Source organism: Electrona antarctica (assembly GCF_951216825.1).
Source record: "Electrona antarctica genome assembly, chromosome: 19".
Taxonomy (NCBI): domain Eukaryota; kingdom Metazoa; phylum Chordata; class Actinopteri; order Myctophiformes; family Myctophidae; genus Electrona; species Electrona antarctica.
Window position 1 is genome coordinate 8,344,809 of NC_136800.1, and position 16,150 is coordinate 8,360,958.

The following is a 16,150-nucleotide window of genomic DNA, read 5'->3' on the forward strand; positions in this document are numbered from 1 at the left end:
TCTTGGTCCTTGACATGTGACAGAAGAAACACACGCTCATCTTTTAAAGACCTTTATTTGTCCATTTTTAACACATGTAGGCAAGCCTACAGTACAGTACAGGCACAGCAATACGTACAGTACCAATAACAATAATAGATCATCATCAACATTTAAAAGCCTATCAGTGGGACGGTCTGTGTCTGTCCACGACCATTCTGGTGTGATTCTCAAACTCAGGGTACCTTGTTGAGGCCGGTTCCAAACTTTAGTCTTTACAGGTCTGTAACTCAGAGTTATAATGAGGGGTCCTTGACATTAAAAACCTAAAATGTGTGACTTATGCACACATGGACACAGGGTACGAGCAGCGGGAACACGCACAGGGGTTCAGTGCTCATCAACATAAAAACAAAATATGTGGCGGTTTCTTCAACATCCGGAGAAAATAGCAGATGTAGAGTTTTGGTGTAGAGTGAAATACTAGAGATTCTAGAATAGAGCCCTGGGGGACCCCAGTCAACAAAGTACAGTATACAATAAAGTATACATGGAATAAATAGATGACTGAAAATCGTAAGGTATTATCACTCTAAACCTATTTTACTGCTGTTCTACATCATACACAAACAACCATTTCAGGTGCCAAAAATAGCTGATCTACAAGCTGGTAGATTTGCTATTTTTGGGCGAGCGACATTCTTCCATAGGAGACATGCTGGCTTCTACGGAATCCGAATGACTGAAATCAGTCGTGGCGAATGGCGACTGAGAACTTTAATCCATGAGTATAGGGTTTGGTTGGGATGGGGCAACAGTACAGTACAGTATAGGGTTTGGTTGGGATGGGGGGACAGTACAGTATTCAGTATAGGGTTTGGTTGGGATGGGGGGACAGTACAGTATTCAGTAGGGTTTGGTTGGGATGGGGCAACAGTACAGTACAGTATAGGGTTTGGTTGGGATGGGGGGACAGTACAGTATTCAGTAGGGTTTGGTTGGGATGGGGCAACAGTACAGTATAGGGTTTGGTTGGGATGAGATCAGGGGGAGCAGAGTCCTGCCACTCTGCTCTGGGCTCAGTCAGAGCAGTCCAACACAGTTCAGCATTTAATCGGTCACTCGAGAGTAACACAAGGTACACAACAAGAGCTGTGCAACAAGTCTTTGGTACAAAGCTCCTCGACGGTGTCGTCAACAATAAAACACATTACAAAGGAATAAAATAACATAGAAAGATACGAAATAAATGTAAAATTACTTTCTAAAAATCAGACCAGTCTGAAGCGAGTGGTGCAACAGCACCCCCTATACCACTCAAAAACAAATACGTTAAAAAGTGTCGTTGAGGAGAAAGAACGAGACACCGTCCATGATCTGTCGCTGCTGTGACATATGAGTGGCTGTGTGCGTGGAGTATGAGTGGCTGTGTGCGTGGGGTATGAGTGGCTGTGTGCGTGGGGTATGAGTGGCTGTGTGCGTGGCGTATGAGTGGCTGTGTGCGTGGGGTATGAGTGGCTGTGTGCGTGGGGTATGAGTGGTTGTGTGCGTGGGGTATGAGTGGCTGTGTGCGTGGGGTATGAGTGGCTGTGTGCGTGGGGTATGAGTGGTTGTGTGCGTGGGGTATGAGTGGTTGTGTGCGTGGGGTATGAGTGGCTGTGTGCGTGGGGTATGAGTGGCTGTGTGCGTGGGATATGCAGGGTATTTTGTCATAATCGTTTCCATGTTGAAAGATGTAAAAAAAAAAAGCAGAAATAGCAGATCTCCAAGCTTACAATGTGCTAAACATGTAGCTAGCTATAGGTGTAATGTTAGAGGCCACAGAAGTGAACCTTTCAAGCCTGTTTTCTCAACTCGCTGTTTTCTGCAAGACATTACTCTATAAGCCATATCTCCAAAACTGGTGGGTCAAACTGAACAACCAATGTCAATTTTAAGCTATCATTCCCTGCTTTCATATGACATGAAAAAAAATTAAAATAAAATAAAAATCCAATGGCAGTCCCTCAGTCAAATTTAGTCACACTGTGTTCCAATGTCCAAACGCCAAAAACACAATTAAATTGTAATAATCGCAATTATTTGTGTGACAATTCATCGTCAACTTAAACGTGTAATGGTGACAGCTACTGTATGTCACGGTGTGGTCGGCTCCGTCCGTCTGGAAGCCCGTCCCCTGGGCCGGCCCCTGGGCCTCAGTTTGAGCAGCTTCATCAGAGAGCCCTTTGTCTGAGGCCGGCAGGCGCTCTAGTGGGTGAGAGAGAGAGAGAGAGAGAGAGAGACAGGGAGAGAGAGAGATCGGCCTCTTCAATGGCGGCTGTTTGTTTACACCAGCCAGCCCCGTCATCCTTCATTAGCAGCCCAGCCCACCGACAAGCTCTGATGTGCTAATCACCACTCTCTCTGTGTGTGTGTGTTCACTGGTCCTCCTAGTCTTTGCCGCTTCAGGATGAAAGGGTTTTGAAATGTCCCGGTGCATACACACACACACACATTTCCACATAATGTTCCCTGTCTGCGTTGTCAGCCACTGGCGAGAAACACACACACACACACACACACACACACACACACACACACACACACACACACACACACACACACACACACACACACACACACACACACACACACACACACACACACACACACACACACACACACACACACACACACACACACACACACACACACACACACACACACACACACACACACACACACACACACACACACACACACACACACACACACACACACACACACACACACACACACACACACACACACACACACACACACACACACACACACACACACACACACACACACACACACACACACACACACACACACACGGCTCTTCAGAGCGCCCGTGGAGACGGTCCTGTGATGTCGGGCCAAGAGGCAGAGAGAGGTGAACCCACATCGTTGTTTCAGAACTAGCTCCGCATCAGCGAGATGTGAGAGACCTGCCGACCCACACAGAGACACAGAGAGAGCATTCAATGCTGCCATCTATTGGCTGACCAGTGGTATTATAGTTAAAGGAGAAATACAGACCAAAACACATGTACCCTGGCCTAATCCTGTCCCAACATACACGTTGGTCTTGAATTGTTTCATAGATGGAGATAGAATGGAGCTAGTTGTCTTCATTCTAATGCGGGTGTTCTTCTTTTTTAGTTTTTTTTTTTCTCCACAAATCGTTTATTGCCGCCCGCGTCCGAAACGGTGAGTTACCGTGTGGGGGTCCCCAGGGGGTCTCTCTACTGTACTGTACTGTACTGTAACATCCCAAATCTTCAGTTAATATATGTGTGTGTGTGTTACGGTAGGCTGCGCTACGCTTGGTTGTGAAAACCAACCAAACGCTATTTCCGTGCTCGGACAGACCCAGCCAGCCAGCCAGGGACCCAGGCAGGGACCCAGGGACACACATAGCCGTCTATAGGAGTGGTTGCACCACTCAAAAATAGATGGGGGGGGGTCCTGGTACTCACATATGCACTGTCACCCTTGAGTTGCCGTTCATACAGAACCCAGGCCCGACCCGGCCTTAATTTTCAGGCCCATTGAGAACTCTTCCGCTGGGTTCTGTATGAATGGCAGCTCGAGGGTGACAAACAGTGCATGTGTGAGTAGTATGTATGTTGGGTCAGGTCAAAAATCATAAATGGTAGGAAAAATAGCAGATCTACAAGCTCACATCTGGCTTTACTGACCTCTTGAATGGATCTCCCAAGCCTCTCCTGACTTTTCACCACTCTCCTACAAGACAAAAGGCAGATGCTTTATCAATTACTGTAAACGTCATCATCAGGCAATATTAGAGCTGCAATTCGTAACTTTGATCTACTCTGGATTGCATTGAACTTTAACTAACTAAATCTATAAAAGTAATTATGTTTGCACCAGCAGTGTCAATGAAAGTTGACACCAAGCAGTGATGGAAAGTAACTAAGTACATTTACTTAAAGTACAATTTTGAGGTATTTTTACTTTACTGGAGTATTTCCGTATTTTTACATCTACTCCACTACATCTCAGAGGCAAATATTATCCATTTTGGCCATTTGAAAATAGCAGATCTGCTTTTAGATCTGCTATTCTCAAAGGATTGTTTATACATTTTATACTTTTGAAAACATTCTGCATAATGAGTACTTTCTACTTTTGGTACTTTAAGAGTACATTTTGATACCCTTTTGTACTTTTACTCAAGTACATTTGTTATTCCAGACTTTTACTTGTAATGGAATATTTCTACATTGCAGTATTGAAAGATTGGAGTACTTTTTCCACCATTGCACCAAAGTAACAGACCACAAAGCGACAGACCGGTTCCTTAACAGTGAACCTTAACGGTTCCCTCTAACGATTCCTATAGGGGGTTCAAATAGACCTTTACAGGACTGTAACTCTCTCAAGAGTGAAATTAAAACGTTTGAGAACCACTGGTATAGTAATTGTATGGCAGACGTCATGTCCACATACCAGCTCTGACAGTGTGATAAAAAACGGTTCCAGAAACGGTTCCAAGAGAAACTGACTTATCTCCTCCGTGATAACATGGAAGGGTTCACAAAGGTATGGGAACCAGTCTTAGATACAGTGGACCCTTCTAGACTGTGCTTCAATGTACCTTATTGAACGGTAGTGAATAACAAAGACTCTGGTGACCTGTAATGTAATCATGTCAAGACTGTGGTGTACTCGTTTTGTCTTTTTTGTTTGTTTGTTTTTTGTCTGTGCATTGTAATGTCCGTATTGTGGTTCTTGTTGTTTTCCTATGTTATGTTGAAAAAAGAAAAATGTGTGGTTCTATATACATTGAATTGTGATTGAACAGTTGTGAAATCTCAGAGCCTCAATAAAAATACATTAAAAAAAAAAAAGAAACGGTTCCAAATACGATGGAACCGATTCCGGTTCTTCAATCCCGGAACCGGGTCTGATAAAGAACCGGTTCCTTCCGGGTCCTAACCCTAGTGCTAACCTGTGTATTGTGTGAGCCACGGTCATGTTTGTTGCGTTCACGCGGGCCGACGCAGTCTACCATTCATTGTCAATGGAAGCCAGCGACGTAAAGCTACGGAGCAAATTAGACAAGACGTTTGTAGCTGCTGCAAAAGCTACAAACGGCTACAAATACACTGCGTGTACCTTACCTTTGCATCGTTGCATCTTTTACAACTGCCCGTGTGAACGCTCCATCAGAGTGAAGCTGGCTGGTAGGTGGAGGGCCCTACGACTGACCTGTGTATTGTGTGAGCCACGGTCAGAGTGAAGCTGGCTGGACAGTCAGGCTGGTAGGTGGAGGGCACCACGACGTAGAGGCCCACAGGGAGACGGCAGGCCAGGCTCACATCCTGCATGTAGCAGTGAGGAACGCAGCTCGCCACGGGCTCCTCGTCCCTGGGGAGAGTCGGCTCGGGCACTCCCTCCTCCTCCTCCGGGACCTGATATACACATTCATATCAGACCGATTATCAACAGCTGGGACTCAATGGCTGATTTATATATTAGTTGCACGCTGCATTCACGTAAGTATAAGATGAGCCTCAAGCTGACTCAAGGTGTATTGCATGTAGACTCTAGAGATGTACTGAGACCAATTTCTCCTTCCCAGTACCACTTTATGATACCCATGACTTGCATATCAGTCGATACAGAGTACCGATCCGATATACCAGTGTGTAATTAAAAAAATATCTATGACAGTGGTTTCACAAGTGGTTAACAAATGTACGCTTGTATAATATTCAAAATATTACTGTAAATGAATGGCATAGACCGGCATATTCACTGATAACAGTATACAGGATGTCATCTCTACAGTATGTTCTATTTTACCCGCTTACCAAAAGAGATTGTTAGGGTTAGAGTTATTGTCCTCAGAGAGGATTCTTTTCCACTGAGACAAAACAAATGCAAAACAAATACAGATGTTATACAGACTCTACAACTCTCCCTCTGTCCTCAGTTCACTGTCTCGAGACAAAGGCAACCTAGAGTCATGCATAGAGTCATGCACAAACACGGCTACATTAACGTAATGCCAACGACCGACGGACCTTATAGATGTGGAAGCCGATAGGATGGAGGTCAGTGTCGGCGCGGTTCTGGCGCAGGCCGACTCTGATGTTGTTAGCTCCCACGGCCATCTTCGCCGGGTCTTCACACACGGCGAACGGAAAACGGGGATTGCGACAGTGAGAGAGGAAGTTCCTGCTTCCTCCGCCGGTCGTGCCCACCTCCCACGCGCCACGGAGGACGCTGGTCTCCCACTCTTCTCCGTCTGTGGCCAGCGGTAGCGATGGACCCGGGGCTTTCAGGACACTGAGGAGGAGGAGGAGGCACAGTTCATTATGCACGCATCCAAACGCAAAACAAAACATCAGTGATCGAAAAAGTATGTTTTACTTAAGAAAAAGTATCAATACCGCGATGTAGAAATACTGCGTTACAAGTAAAAGTCCGGAATTCAAAAGTAAAAGTACTCATTATGCAGAATGTGCCATTTGAAGTTTTCAAATGTATAACATTTCTTTTGAAAATAGCATATCTACAAGCTCACAATGTGTCACTTTGCTTGTAGATCTGCTATTTTCAAATGGAGGAAATGTATATAGTGCTGAAGTGCTTAACGTGTATATTTTGTAATAGTAATTCAAATCTACCAAGCCAAAGTATATATGAAACATATTTATGAGAATGTATTTCCAGGGAGCCCAAAAATAGTTGTTGTAAGCACGATTCCATCCAGTCAGTCAGTGGGCGTTCGTTACCTGAGGGATACGGGGCAGAAGGAGAAGGCCCTGACGAGGAAGCTGGCCTCGGCTCCCGGGAGGAAGGTGCTGGGGACCAGCAGGTGGTAGCCAGGCTCCAGGTGGCCGTGGAGGACCACCTCTCTCTCGTAGGCGTGGCAGTGAGTGGACGCACAGGGAGTGCTGCTCAGCGCTCTGCCCAGGTTCAAACGCTTCTTCTCCACCTGACGGCAGTTAAACCCTTTGAAACCCGAGAGCTGAGACCAGATTCTACAAAATGTCTTCTTAATCACGATAGATATGTTCCTGTTCCTGAATCCTGATATGAGCACCACTGATATGTTCCTATATCGGTGGTGCTCAGACTATTTCATGTCAAAGACCCCAAAGATGATCTGTATTTGGCTGCCGACCCCCATCTGAAAATATGTTGTTCCAGGGAGTCAGGGACGACCAGCAGCAAAGATTTGAGTTAAAACATTCGCTGTGGAAAAATAAGATTTGCACACGTTTTCACGATTTTTGTAAAATAGCAGATCTACAAGTTCATAGCACAGTACTCAGTCAGTGCTGCGCTATGAGCTTGTAGATCTGCTATTTTTCAATAGCTAAACTTTAAAATAATGGTTATAGTGGTTAAAAGCTAAGGTGACACAGATGCGTTCCAGGTGTTAACAGGTTAAATGCGCGCACGCACGCACGTACGCATGGTCGCATGCACGCACACACGCGTGCGACACACACACACACACACAGACACACACACACACACACTACGTGCTACGTCACACGATGAGGAAATGTTCTGTTCCGTTTTTGTTTATTGCTTTGAAATATTGTATTATGTGTATCTCCACGACACTGCAAATGAGGATGACCTCAATGTCTTTCGAGAATAAATAAAGGTTTGAATGAATGAATGAATGAAAAGTCACATCAAAAAACAAACCTTCCACATGTGAAGAGCAATAGCCTGGAGGTAGTGCTGGTGTTTAGCGTTGTTGGCGCCCTCCGGTGGTCGTTGTGCGTAGTGCGTGGCCGTGGCCCTGCGTCTCCTGTGCTGCAGCAGGGAGATCAGCACCTCTCCACTCTGGCACACTTTGAGCCACAGCTTGGGGTTGGTGGCGTAGCCGCTGCTGTTCCGACAGCCCCCCGCCGACTGGCCCTTCACCCACCGGCCTACCGCCTGGGTACTGTGACGCAGCACATTTCCTGTTGTTGGAAATGTTTAAGCCATTATTAAAACCCAAGAAAGCAAGTGTTAACACTCTAAGGGCCCTATTATGCATGTCTTAAGTACCAGGTCTTATTACTTAACTTAAGACCTCGAGGCGTGATCAATGCCATTTGGCTATTCTGAGTGGCCAAACAGCATTGACCACGTCTCCAGGTCTTAAGTTAAGTCATAAGACCTGGTACTTAAGACACGCATAATAGGGCCCTAACTGTTATTTGGGATGTTGGCTATTCAAAAATAGCAGATGTACCTACCAGCTTATGAGCGTGTAGATCTGCTATTCTTGAATAACCGTAGAAGATTTGTGCAAATCTTTGAATGTATAATTCTTTTTAAAGCAAACATTTTTTTAACTCAAATCTTTGCTTCTGGGGGTTCGGGAGCCAAACTTTTGGTGGTCCTTGACATGAAAATGTTTGAGAATCACTGAAACATAAGTTTTTCAGGAAACTGTTAGGATTTAGAAGACATTTGTAGAATCCTCAGGTCTTAATTCCAATGAACTACAAAGCAACCATCCACACACGAACAAAGTACAAGTTTAATATGCCGCTTCAGTCAACGAACAACATTGAGTCGAGACCGGTCAGCGTTCAGAAACGCTGACTAAGGCAAATAGGCCGAAACACGCACGTTGTTTGATGACCGCTGCGGCATATTAAACACTTTTGAACTTTGTTCCATGAGTGGGTGCGTTCCTTTCTTGTTCATGGGGTTAAAAATCTGCAGCCGGTCGACCTCTCAAATTGCTCAAGCCTGGCCTTTCTAAGTCCATTTCAAGGATCGCCAGTTTGATATTCTGTACGTACATTTAGCATAGAAGTCCCGTTTGATACAATATTTTACAATCATAGGGACCCAAATCTACACTGTAAAACCCTAATGGTTTATCCGAGTCGGTTGAACAAAATAACGGTTTAGCCAGATACAAGTTCATACAAGTTCACAGCGCAAAAATCTTGAAAGTGTGCAAACCTTAGAGGGCATTTGCAGAATTGGCCTCAAGTCTTAACCGACTAGCATGCGACTAGCCAGCAGCAGCGTTTAATAGACTGCGCACATCCCAAGTCACAGATAAAACGAGATAAGTACCAGTATAGATGCTCTGCAGGTGGCCCTCCCGGTTTATGGGGTAGCCTACAGTGACATCATCAAACTGCGACACAAATTCAGCCTCGTCCAACCAGAAGTCGCCCTCCTCCGCCCGGCCTTGGAGGCTCAGAGCACAGACGGGGTCCACAGAGCTCCAGCCTTCCCCACTGGACAGAGGAAACACACAAGACATAAGCCCCGTTTTGGGCATTTCCTGCTGAGAGCATTTTTTTCTGGGTGGGGCTAAACACCTCACCTGATGACACGCTGGCACTGTCACTGATATATAACAGGCTCCATGCACATACGGCATCTTGGAAATAACTCTTCCTACTTCTGGGCCTCTTCCGACTTCCTTCACAGGTGTTACCGACGATACTAATGAAGGCTCTGTTCCGTTTAGTGTACGGTGGTTCTCAAACGTTTTCATTTCAAGGACCCCCATGACTCTGAGGAATGTACAAATGGAACCAAATTGACCCTAGCGACTTCCATCCATTTGTACATTCTCAGAGTTACACACACGTACAAGGTCATTTGGAACCCACTCAAAAACACTTTGAGACCCACTGGTGTAGCAGCGTTTCCAGCGAGCCAACACGCACAATAGCAGCACGCTGACCCGATAACTAACACGTGTGAAGGAAGTGGGAAGAGGCCCGGAACTACCGTACACCAGTCTTCTGCCAAGGTACATCTTTTGGCTAAACTAATTCTATCACTGCTTCACATTCAGTTCATTAGCAGAAATACTACAGCCTGTTGTTCATCACTTTGAAAGTGAATTTTCTATATTCTTTATAATCATTCTAATTTGTCTGGGTGGTTTAAAATATATTATGCTATTAATTGAATACATAACACGGTTAGGCCTACTCATACTGGGTTAGGGTACTTCCTGTTCATGGGTTCTTTAAATGCTTAAGAAAGGTCATTCGTTCATGTAAGAGTAAGACTCATACATCTCACACGCACGCACACACGCACGCACGCACGCACGCACGCACGCACGCACGCACGCACGCACGCACGCACGCACGCACGCACGCACGCACGCACGCACGCACGCACGCACCTCTCAGTCCAGGCCCCTCCACAGCTGCGTCTGCCCCATGGGTTTCGGATCCTGAGCAGTCTGACCGTCCCGCCCGATGTCCTCCTCACGTCCACCCACTCCATGACACTCATGGCGTGATGCTGACCAAGCTCACTGCTGCCACCTGCTGGGACACACAGGCAAGGTCACAGAGGAGATCACAGGGGGGTGTGAGGCCTCGTCCGTTTGGAGGTTGCTCAGCATTTTAAATATGTTACACACAATCATAACTTGATTTCATCCGCTTTCAACCCGGTGTTCTCTATTTTGTTGTATTGCAAAGAATTGGTCAAAAAATGTAATAACATTTTTTCCAGATGTGTGCGTGCCTGCATGCGTGCACATACATGTGATGGGTCTTAGCTTTTGTAAGAAAGAAAAACACATATCTCATTTCATCTGAATTATGAAAAAGGATGTTTCCCAGACAGATTTTAAAACGAAACATTCCGTTTGACAGCTTTAATTAACTTCAGGGACTCGTCATCGAGTAGTTCCACTAATCTCTCCAACCTACAAGAGGTGAATTAAGCCGTCCTGACCTGCGGGGGTGCTGTGAGTGGAGCAGCTGAGAGAGCAGCCATCTCTGACGGCGTGCAGCTGGTTTAGGTTGAGCCGTCTCCTCCGGCCGCGGTCGCTGTCCTGACTCGTCCCCCACTCCACCTCCTCCTCCTCCTCCGGCTCTGCGGAGCCCAGGCTGAGGCAGTCTGCAGACCCCAGGCTGAGGCACTCTGCAGACCCCAGGCTGAGACACTCTGCCAGGCCTCCGGTCAGGTCCACCAGGGCCTCAGACACCTGGCCTGCCCAGAGGCGCTCGTACGACCCATGGAGCCTAGACATGAATAATATAATAGGAGAAGGCCCAGGAGGACTTGTATGAAATATTATGTTATCTATTATATTTTTGCAGGCACCCCTGGATTTTGCATCACGGCGCCCACTTTGAGTAACCCTGATCTATGGTAGTCTTCAACACTCCGACACCGTTCGCTCCCATTAACCACCGCTTCAGCTCTTTTTTCCTGCCTACTTTTGAACAAAATTAATTTGTTCAGATCCCTAAACGTTGGTTCGGAACTGGAACCAAGTGGTAACCAAAGTGGGCTGTGCGTGTCACTATTCAGTTTGGAAGATGCAGATGTGATATAAACCATAAAAAAATTAAAATGAACCAGTTCTAGAACCAAAGTTCTTTTGGTGGAAAAGGGGCCTCACTGACCTCACAGATCTCTGTATGCCATCAACCATCCTTACTTGTTACATTACAAACCAAAGTACATTTTTTTAAAAAAACACGTTACATTCAAACACTTGATCAATTGTGTATGGACAAAATAAATCTTTTCACAAAGCATTTTAAATGCCCATTGACGGGTAACTCCTGGGATTCGAACCCCGGGCCTCCCGCGCGGAAAGCCAAAATCTTAACCACTAAGCCAAAGGGAATTCCCTTTAGCTCGGGGGAGATACAGTATTAAGACTTTAGTTGTAGGTCATCAGAGCCACTCTGCTACACTCACTTGGCGTAAGCCTTCTCCAGCAGAGCTACCCAGAATGCATTGGGGGCATGGCATCGGGAGAAGCAGAGTGCGGCGCCGACGCAGGGCAGCCGGTCGTCAACGGTTACCTCTGCCCAGCGGCCCTGCTGCCATAGACAAAAACGGAAGCGGCCTCGGTACTCGCTAGCGCCCCACTGTGGCTGGTCTGGGGGTAACACCTACATACATACATACATACATACAGTACACACACAACACAGCACAGAGTATGTTAGAACAAAATAAACTAGTATGCATTAATATACAATCAAAGCTAGTGCCGAAACCAGGAGTTAGGTTTCCGTTACCGATATATCGGCTGATATTTAAATATGTAACGTTGCTATAGCAAAACAAGAGACACAATATATGTACAGAGGCGTATCTACAATAAGGCGAGGGCAGGCGTCCGCCTGTCCAAATCCAAATCCACAAAAAAAGAAGACAAAAACAAGACCTGAGAACAATTAATGGACAGCTAATTGGCCGTTGCGGTAGAGCGCGCCCCTCAATCACCCATTGGAATGTAAATGCAGCCTTTCAGCCTTTGTATCCTACTCGTCTGGCAGGTATATCTCTTTGAAAACTTTTAGTGCTACGATTGTGCGTGGGGAGACGACAATTAACACATGATCTTGCCTGCCCAAAACGTAATTCCTGGATACGCCACTGTATATGTAAGAGACAATTATTTTCTGTTTGGTTTATTTCTAATTTTGGGTTGTCATTGCATGGGCATGGTCAAGGCCAAAGTTGCCCTAGATACTTTAGGAGGTCTATAATCAGTCCCAGGTGTTGCTGATGACAAGAGGCAAACAGTTTTGAATGTCAGACAAAACCCGGTAGTGATTCTGTATGCGTTTTGACTATTTTGTTTTATTTATTTATAGTAAAGTGACCGAGAATAAATACTTTTTGTTAAACTCAGTGAACTTTTTTGGACATCGGCTTTTCATCGCACGTCTAAACTTAATCCCTGGCTAAGAAGCGTTAAAGTATAGGGACTTTAATGATCTGTGCATTATTCATTGACATGTACTGTAACAGATTGTGTGCATTGTGGTTATTACCCTGTCCAACAGATGCTGGTTCTTCAGGAGGACGGTGCAGGCACACAGGAACCAGCAGTCTCCCAGAAGACCCTGCTTGGCATGAGCCTGATGCATGTTGTCTGGGAGCAGGACAGGAGACTGGCATATCTCCTACAGAGGAACACACATCCATTACACCTAAACTGTTCTCAAACTGTTTCATTCCAAGGACCCCCCAAATTCATTATTTTTTTCCATGGACCCCCATCTGAAACTGTTTCGTGACAGGAACCCCCAGAAGAGAGGATTTGTGTTAATTCTTCGCAAACACCATTTTTCTAAAATGTTCAACAGCTGTTTTTGAAAAGCCAACGTATACAATATGGATGAAGGGGTAAAAATGTGTCGCAATGTGTGAGGTTGTATATCTGCTATTTTCACTATGTTTGAACATTTTGCCAATTATCGTTCCAAAACATAGGGACGTCAGGGTGAAAGTTGTTAAGATATCTTACTATAATATAATATGTCGAAAAGGCCAAACCTAAACATTTATCCTATTCTAAAGGGTACAATTGACTTAGATTAGAGGCTGAACAATTGCTCGATAATCAAAATAGATAGAAGCAGCAACTCGTTTTCATTAAAGAAGTCACACTTCATTTGAGGAGTGGAGGTTGTGTCACTGTATATAACCCATTAAAACCAGGAAAGCATCGGTGTCATTTTTGGCTTGGCTATGCAAAAATAGCAGACCAACAAGCTTGTACATCTGCTATTTTTGAACATTTTTGGAAAAATCTTGAAAGTGACAACCACTGAGTTGCAGAATTGGCCTCAGGTCTTAATGGGATAATGTAGTTTACACGCACGCACACAAACACTCTTTTAAAACCTGTAAACTTGTGATGATGTGACAATAAAGTTGAAGGTAAAAGTTGAGGGGGAATTACTGGCCAAGCAGATTTTTATGACAGCCAGGGTTTTGGTCATTTATTTACTAGTCTAGTTGTTATACCTGCGGGCGACGCCAGACGATGTCACCCTGTAGGCTGGCGATGGGCGTGGAGAAATCAGAGAACAACGATGTGTCGTCGGCGGGGAAGTGGAGGTCCTCAAAGAGACCTTCACCACCTCTGCTTTCATCCCAGTCCTCCTTCATGGCTGCTGGCTGGCTGGCTGGCTGGCTGGCTCTCTGCACCTGGCTGGTTTCCTGTTTGACGCTGCTGGGGCCAGATGCGATCAACTGGCTGTGATCAGCTGCACTGCATCCATGGTCAGTTCACCAACGTTGTGTGCGCACACCTTCCTTAGGAAAAACATCAGCCATTTAGCCCTGCTGTGATTCTCAACTTCAAGGATCACCCGGTTTGAGATGCATTAGTCCACGGACCCCCTATTTCATACGATTTAATTTTTTTCTTTTATCGATCTTGGATGAAAACGCAACCCTGACCGCCAGTTGCACTCATTTGGGGAGACGAGGAAATATCCAAGATGGCGGAAAGATTCCAAAACAGAGTGGATTAAATGCTTTTTAATTGAAAACTACGGACCTCCTGGCTTCCAAACCTTCCCGGAGAATAATTGGACAGGTGGGGCAGCAGGGTAAGCACCTTAGATTTTGCATTTTGTACATGTTCTGATGTTCATTGTTACTTTGAGGCAGGGGATTTCGCTCTGACCACTTAGACTGAAAATGTCAGAATCGATACATGTATTGTGTAACACAAACAAGTCCCCACCAGGACTTGTATCTGTTATCCTTTTAGCCTTAATGTCTTACTGTACCACATGCTGTTCACAGTTCTGAAGAATATTTGATAATTAAAAAAAAAAAAAGTCCATTTGGACACCTGGTGGTCAGAGGTCCCTAGACCGGGCATAGCAGTGGCGGCCATTTTCTGGTTCCACCATGTGTGTGAATGGGTGAATGTCTATGTAAAGCACTTTGGATAAAAGAAGCGCCATATAAATAGATAATTTACCATTTACAGGTTTTTGTTAGGCCTATATAAAAAAGAGCTTTATACCAATTGCAAGCTACTCTGACACTAAATATGTAAATATAACTATTAACAGCTAGCCATGGTTCACATGACGCTCTGACTTCACGAGCGTCATGTGAATGATATTCATGACAGTCATGCTCCAGGGCTAATTAACAGCCAGTTCATAGCTCTGTTGACCCTCACCAACTATACTGTCCCAAGTTTGTTTCTGACCGGTAACTTAGTTGTTTTATGTGTTTGACACAATGTAAACATTGTTTTCTCATGCCAATAAAAGCTCATTTGAATGGAACAAAATAAAATGGAAGCCTCAGGCAGTGGTGGAAAAAGTACTCAGCATTATTACTTAAGTAAAAGTATCAATACTGCAATATAGAAATAGTACTCACTATACAGAATGTCCTATTTCAAGTTTGAAAAGTTAAAAATATTTTAACAATAACAGCTCACAATGCATCTCATTGCAATGCATTGTGAGCTTGTAGATCGGATATTTTCAAATGGTCAAGAATCAAGATGTTATTGTATGTATCTATTGTATGTATCTACAAAATGTACATAGTAACTAAAGCTTTCAAATAAATGTAGTGAAGTAAAAGTGCAATATTTGGATCTGAGATGTAGTGGAGTCGAAGTAAATGTACCGGATATTGGAAATACTCAAGAAAAGTACAAATTCATCAGTACAAATTCCACTTAAGTAAATATGTACTTTCAACCACTGCCAAATGGAAGCCACAGATGAGGTACTATACATCTCCACGTGTGTCAATTTGGAGTCAGCGCATCCTTTTGTTGCCATAGTAACCTACCTCTCGCCGCCGGTCCTGCATCACTTCAGGGCGTGTTGTTTGTCGTCTTGATGCTGCTGCTGCTGCTGGTGATCATCATTACTTTCCAACACATCTGATCTAGCATAGCGTCCGTTAGCTCATCATCAAAACAAACATCATGGACAGATCGTCTCCACGTCACTTAATCATTACACGCACACACATATCTTACCGTCCACTCACACTCAGAATATTAAAATAAATAAAAGTAGGTAAAAATCTGGTGTGGATACCATAGCGTTATTCCATAAGAACCGCAAGATTGTGCATTATCGTTGAGCGCAGTGAGGCTTCTGAAGGAACATAATAATATTCGTCACGCCTCTTCCGGGAATGACACCTCTTGGTTGTGAACGCATGGGAATCCTTCCTTTGTTGGGTATGGGCGCCACCGAGTGGACGTATGTTGTACCTACACACAACATTAACGTTTATAACATAAGCTGCTGTATTTCTGATTTGATTCTGTCAGTGTGTTATATGGATGGATAACAGCAATGCAAACAAGCCCGAGAGTCTATCCATCCATTTTTGTATTACCTTGTTTAACAAGGTAATACAA

At 44.7% G+C, this 16,150-nt stretch overlaps 1 protein-coding gene across 3 annotated transcripts; it reads right to left on the reverse strand.

Annotated features, from left to right (window-relative positions):
- Positions 1–66: 66 nt before the first annotated feature.
- On the reverse strand, positions 67–15,913 carry capn10 (calpain 10). Of its 3 annotated transcripts, none has more exons than XM_079529464.1 (13): positions 15,568–15,913; positions 13,762–14,048; positions 12,783–12,914; positions 11,695–11,891; positions 10,717–11,006; positions 10,154–10,298; positions 9,079–9,245; positions 7,699–7,961; positions 6,771–6,973; positions 6,057–6,321; positions 5,239–5,441; positions 3,705–3,750; positions 67–2,226 (listed from the first exon to the last, which is right to left on the reverse strand). In XM_079529464.1, the coding sequence occupies exons 2-13, from the start codon at positions 13,903–13,905 to the stop codon at positions 2,116–2,118; spliced, it is 2,166 nt and encodes a 721-aa protein (XP_079385590.1). In that variant the 5' UTR covers positions 13,906–14,048; positions 15,568–15,913; the 3' UTR covers positions 67–2,115. The 3 variants fall into 3 exon arrangements, with proteins under 3 accessions (XP_079385590.1, XP_079385589.1, XP_079385591.1); XM_079529463.1 differs by having other exon boundaries at positions 13,762–14,052; XM_079529465.1 differs by lacking the exon at positions 67–2,226 and adding an exon at positions 2,795–2,951 and having other exon boundaries at positions 13,762–14,052.
- Positions 15,914–16,150: the final 237 nt, after the last annotated feature.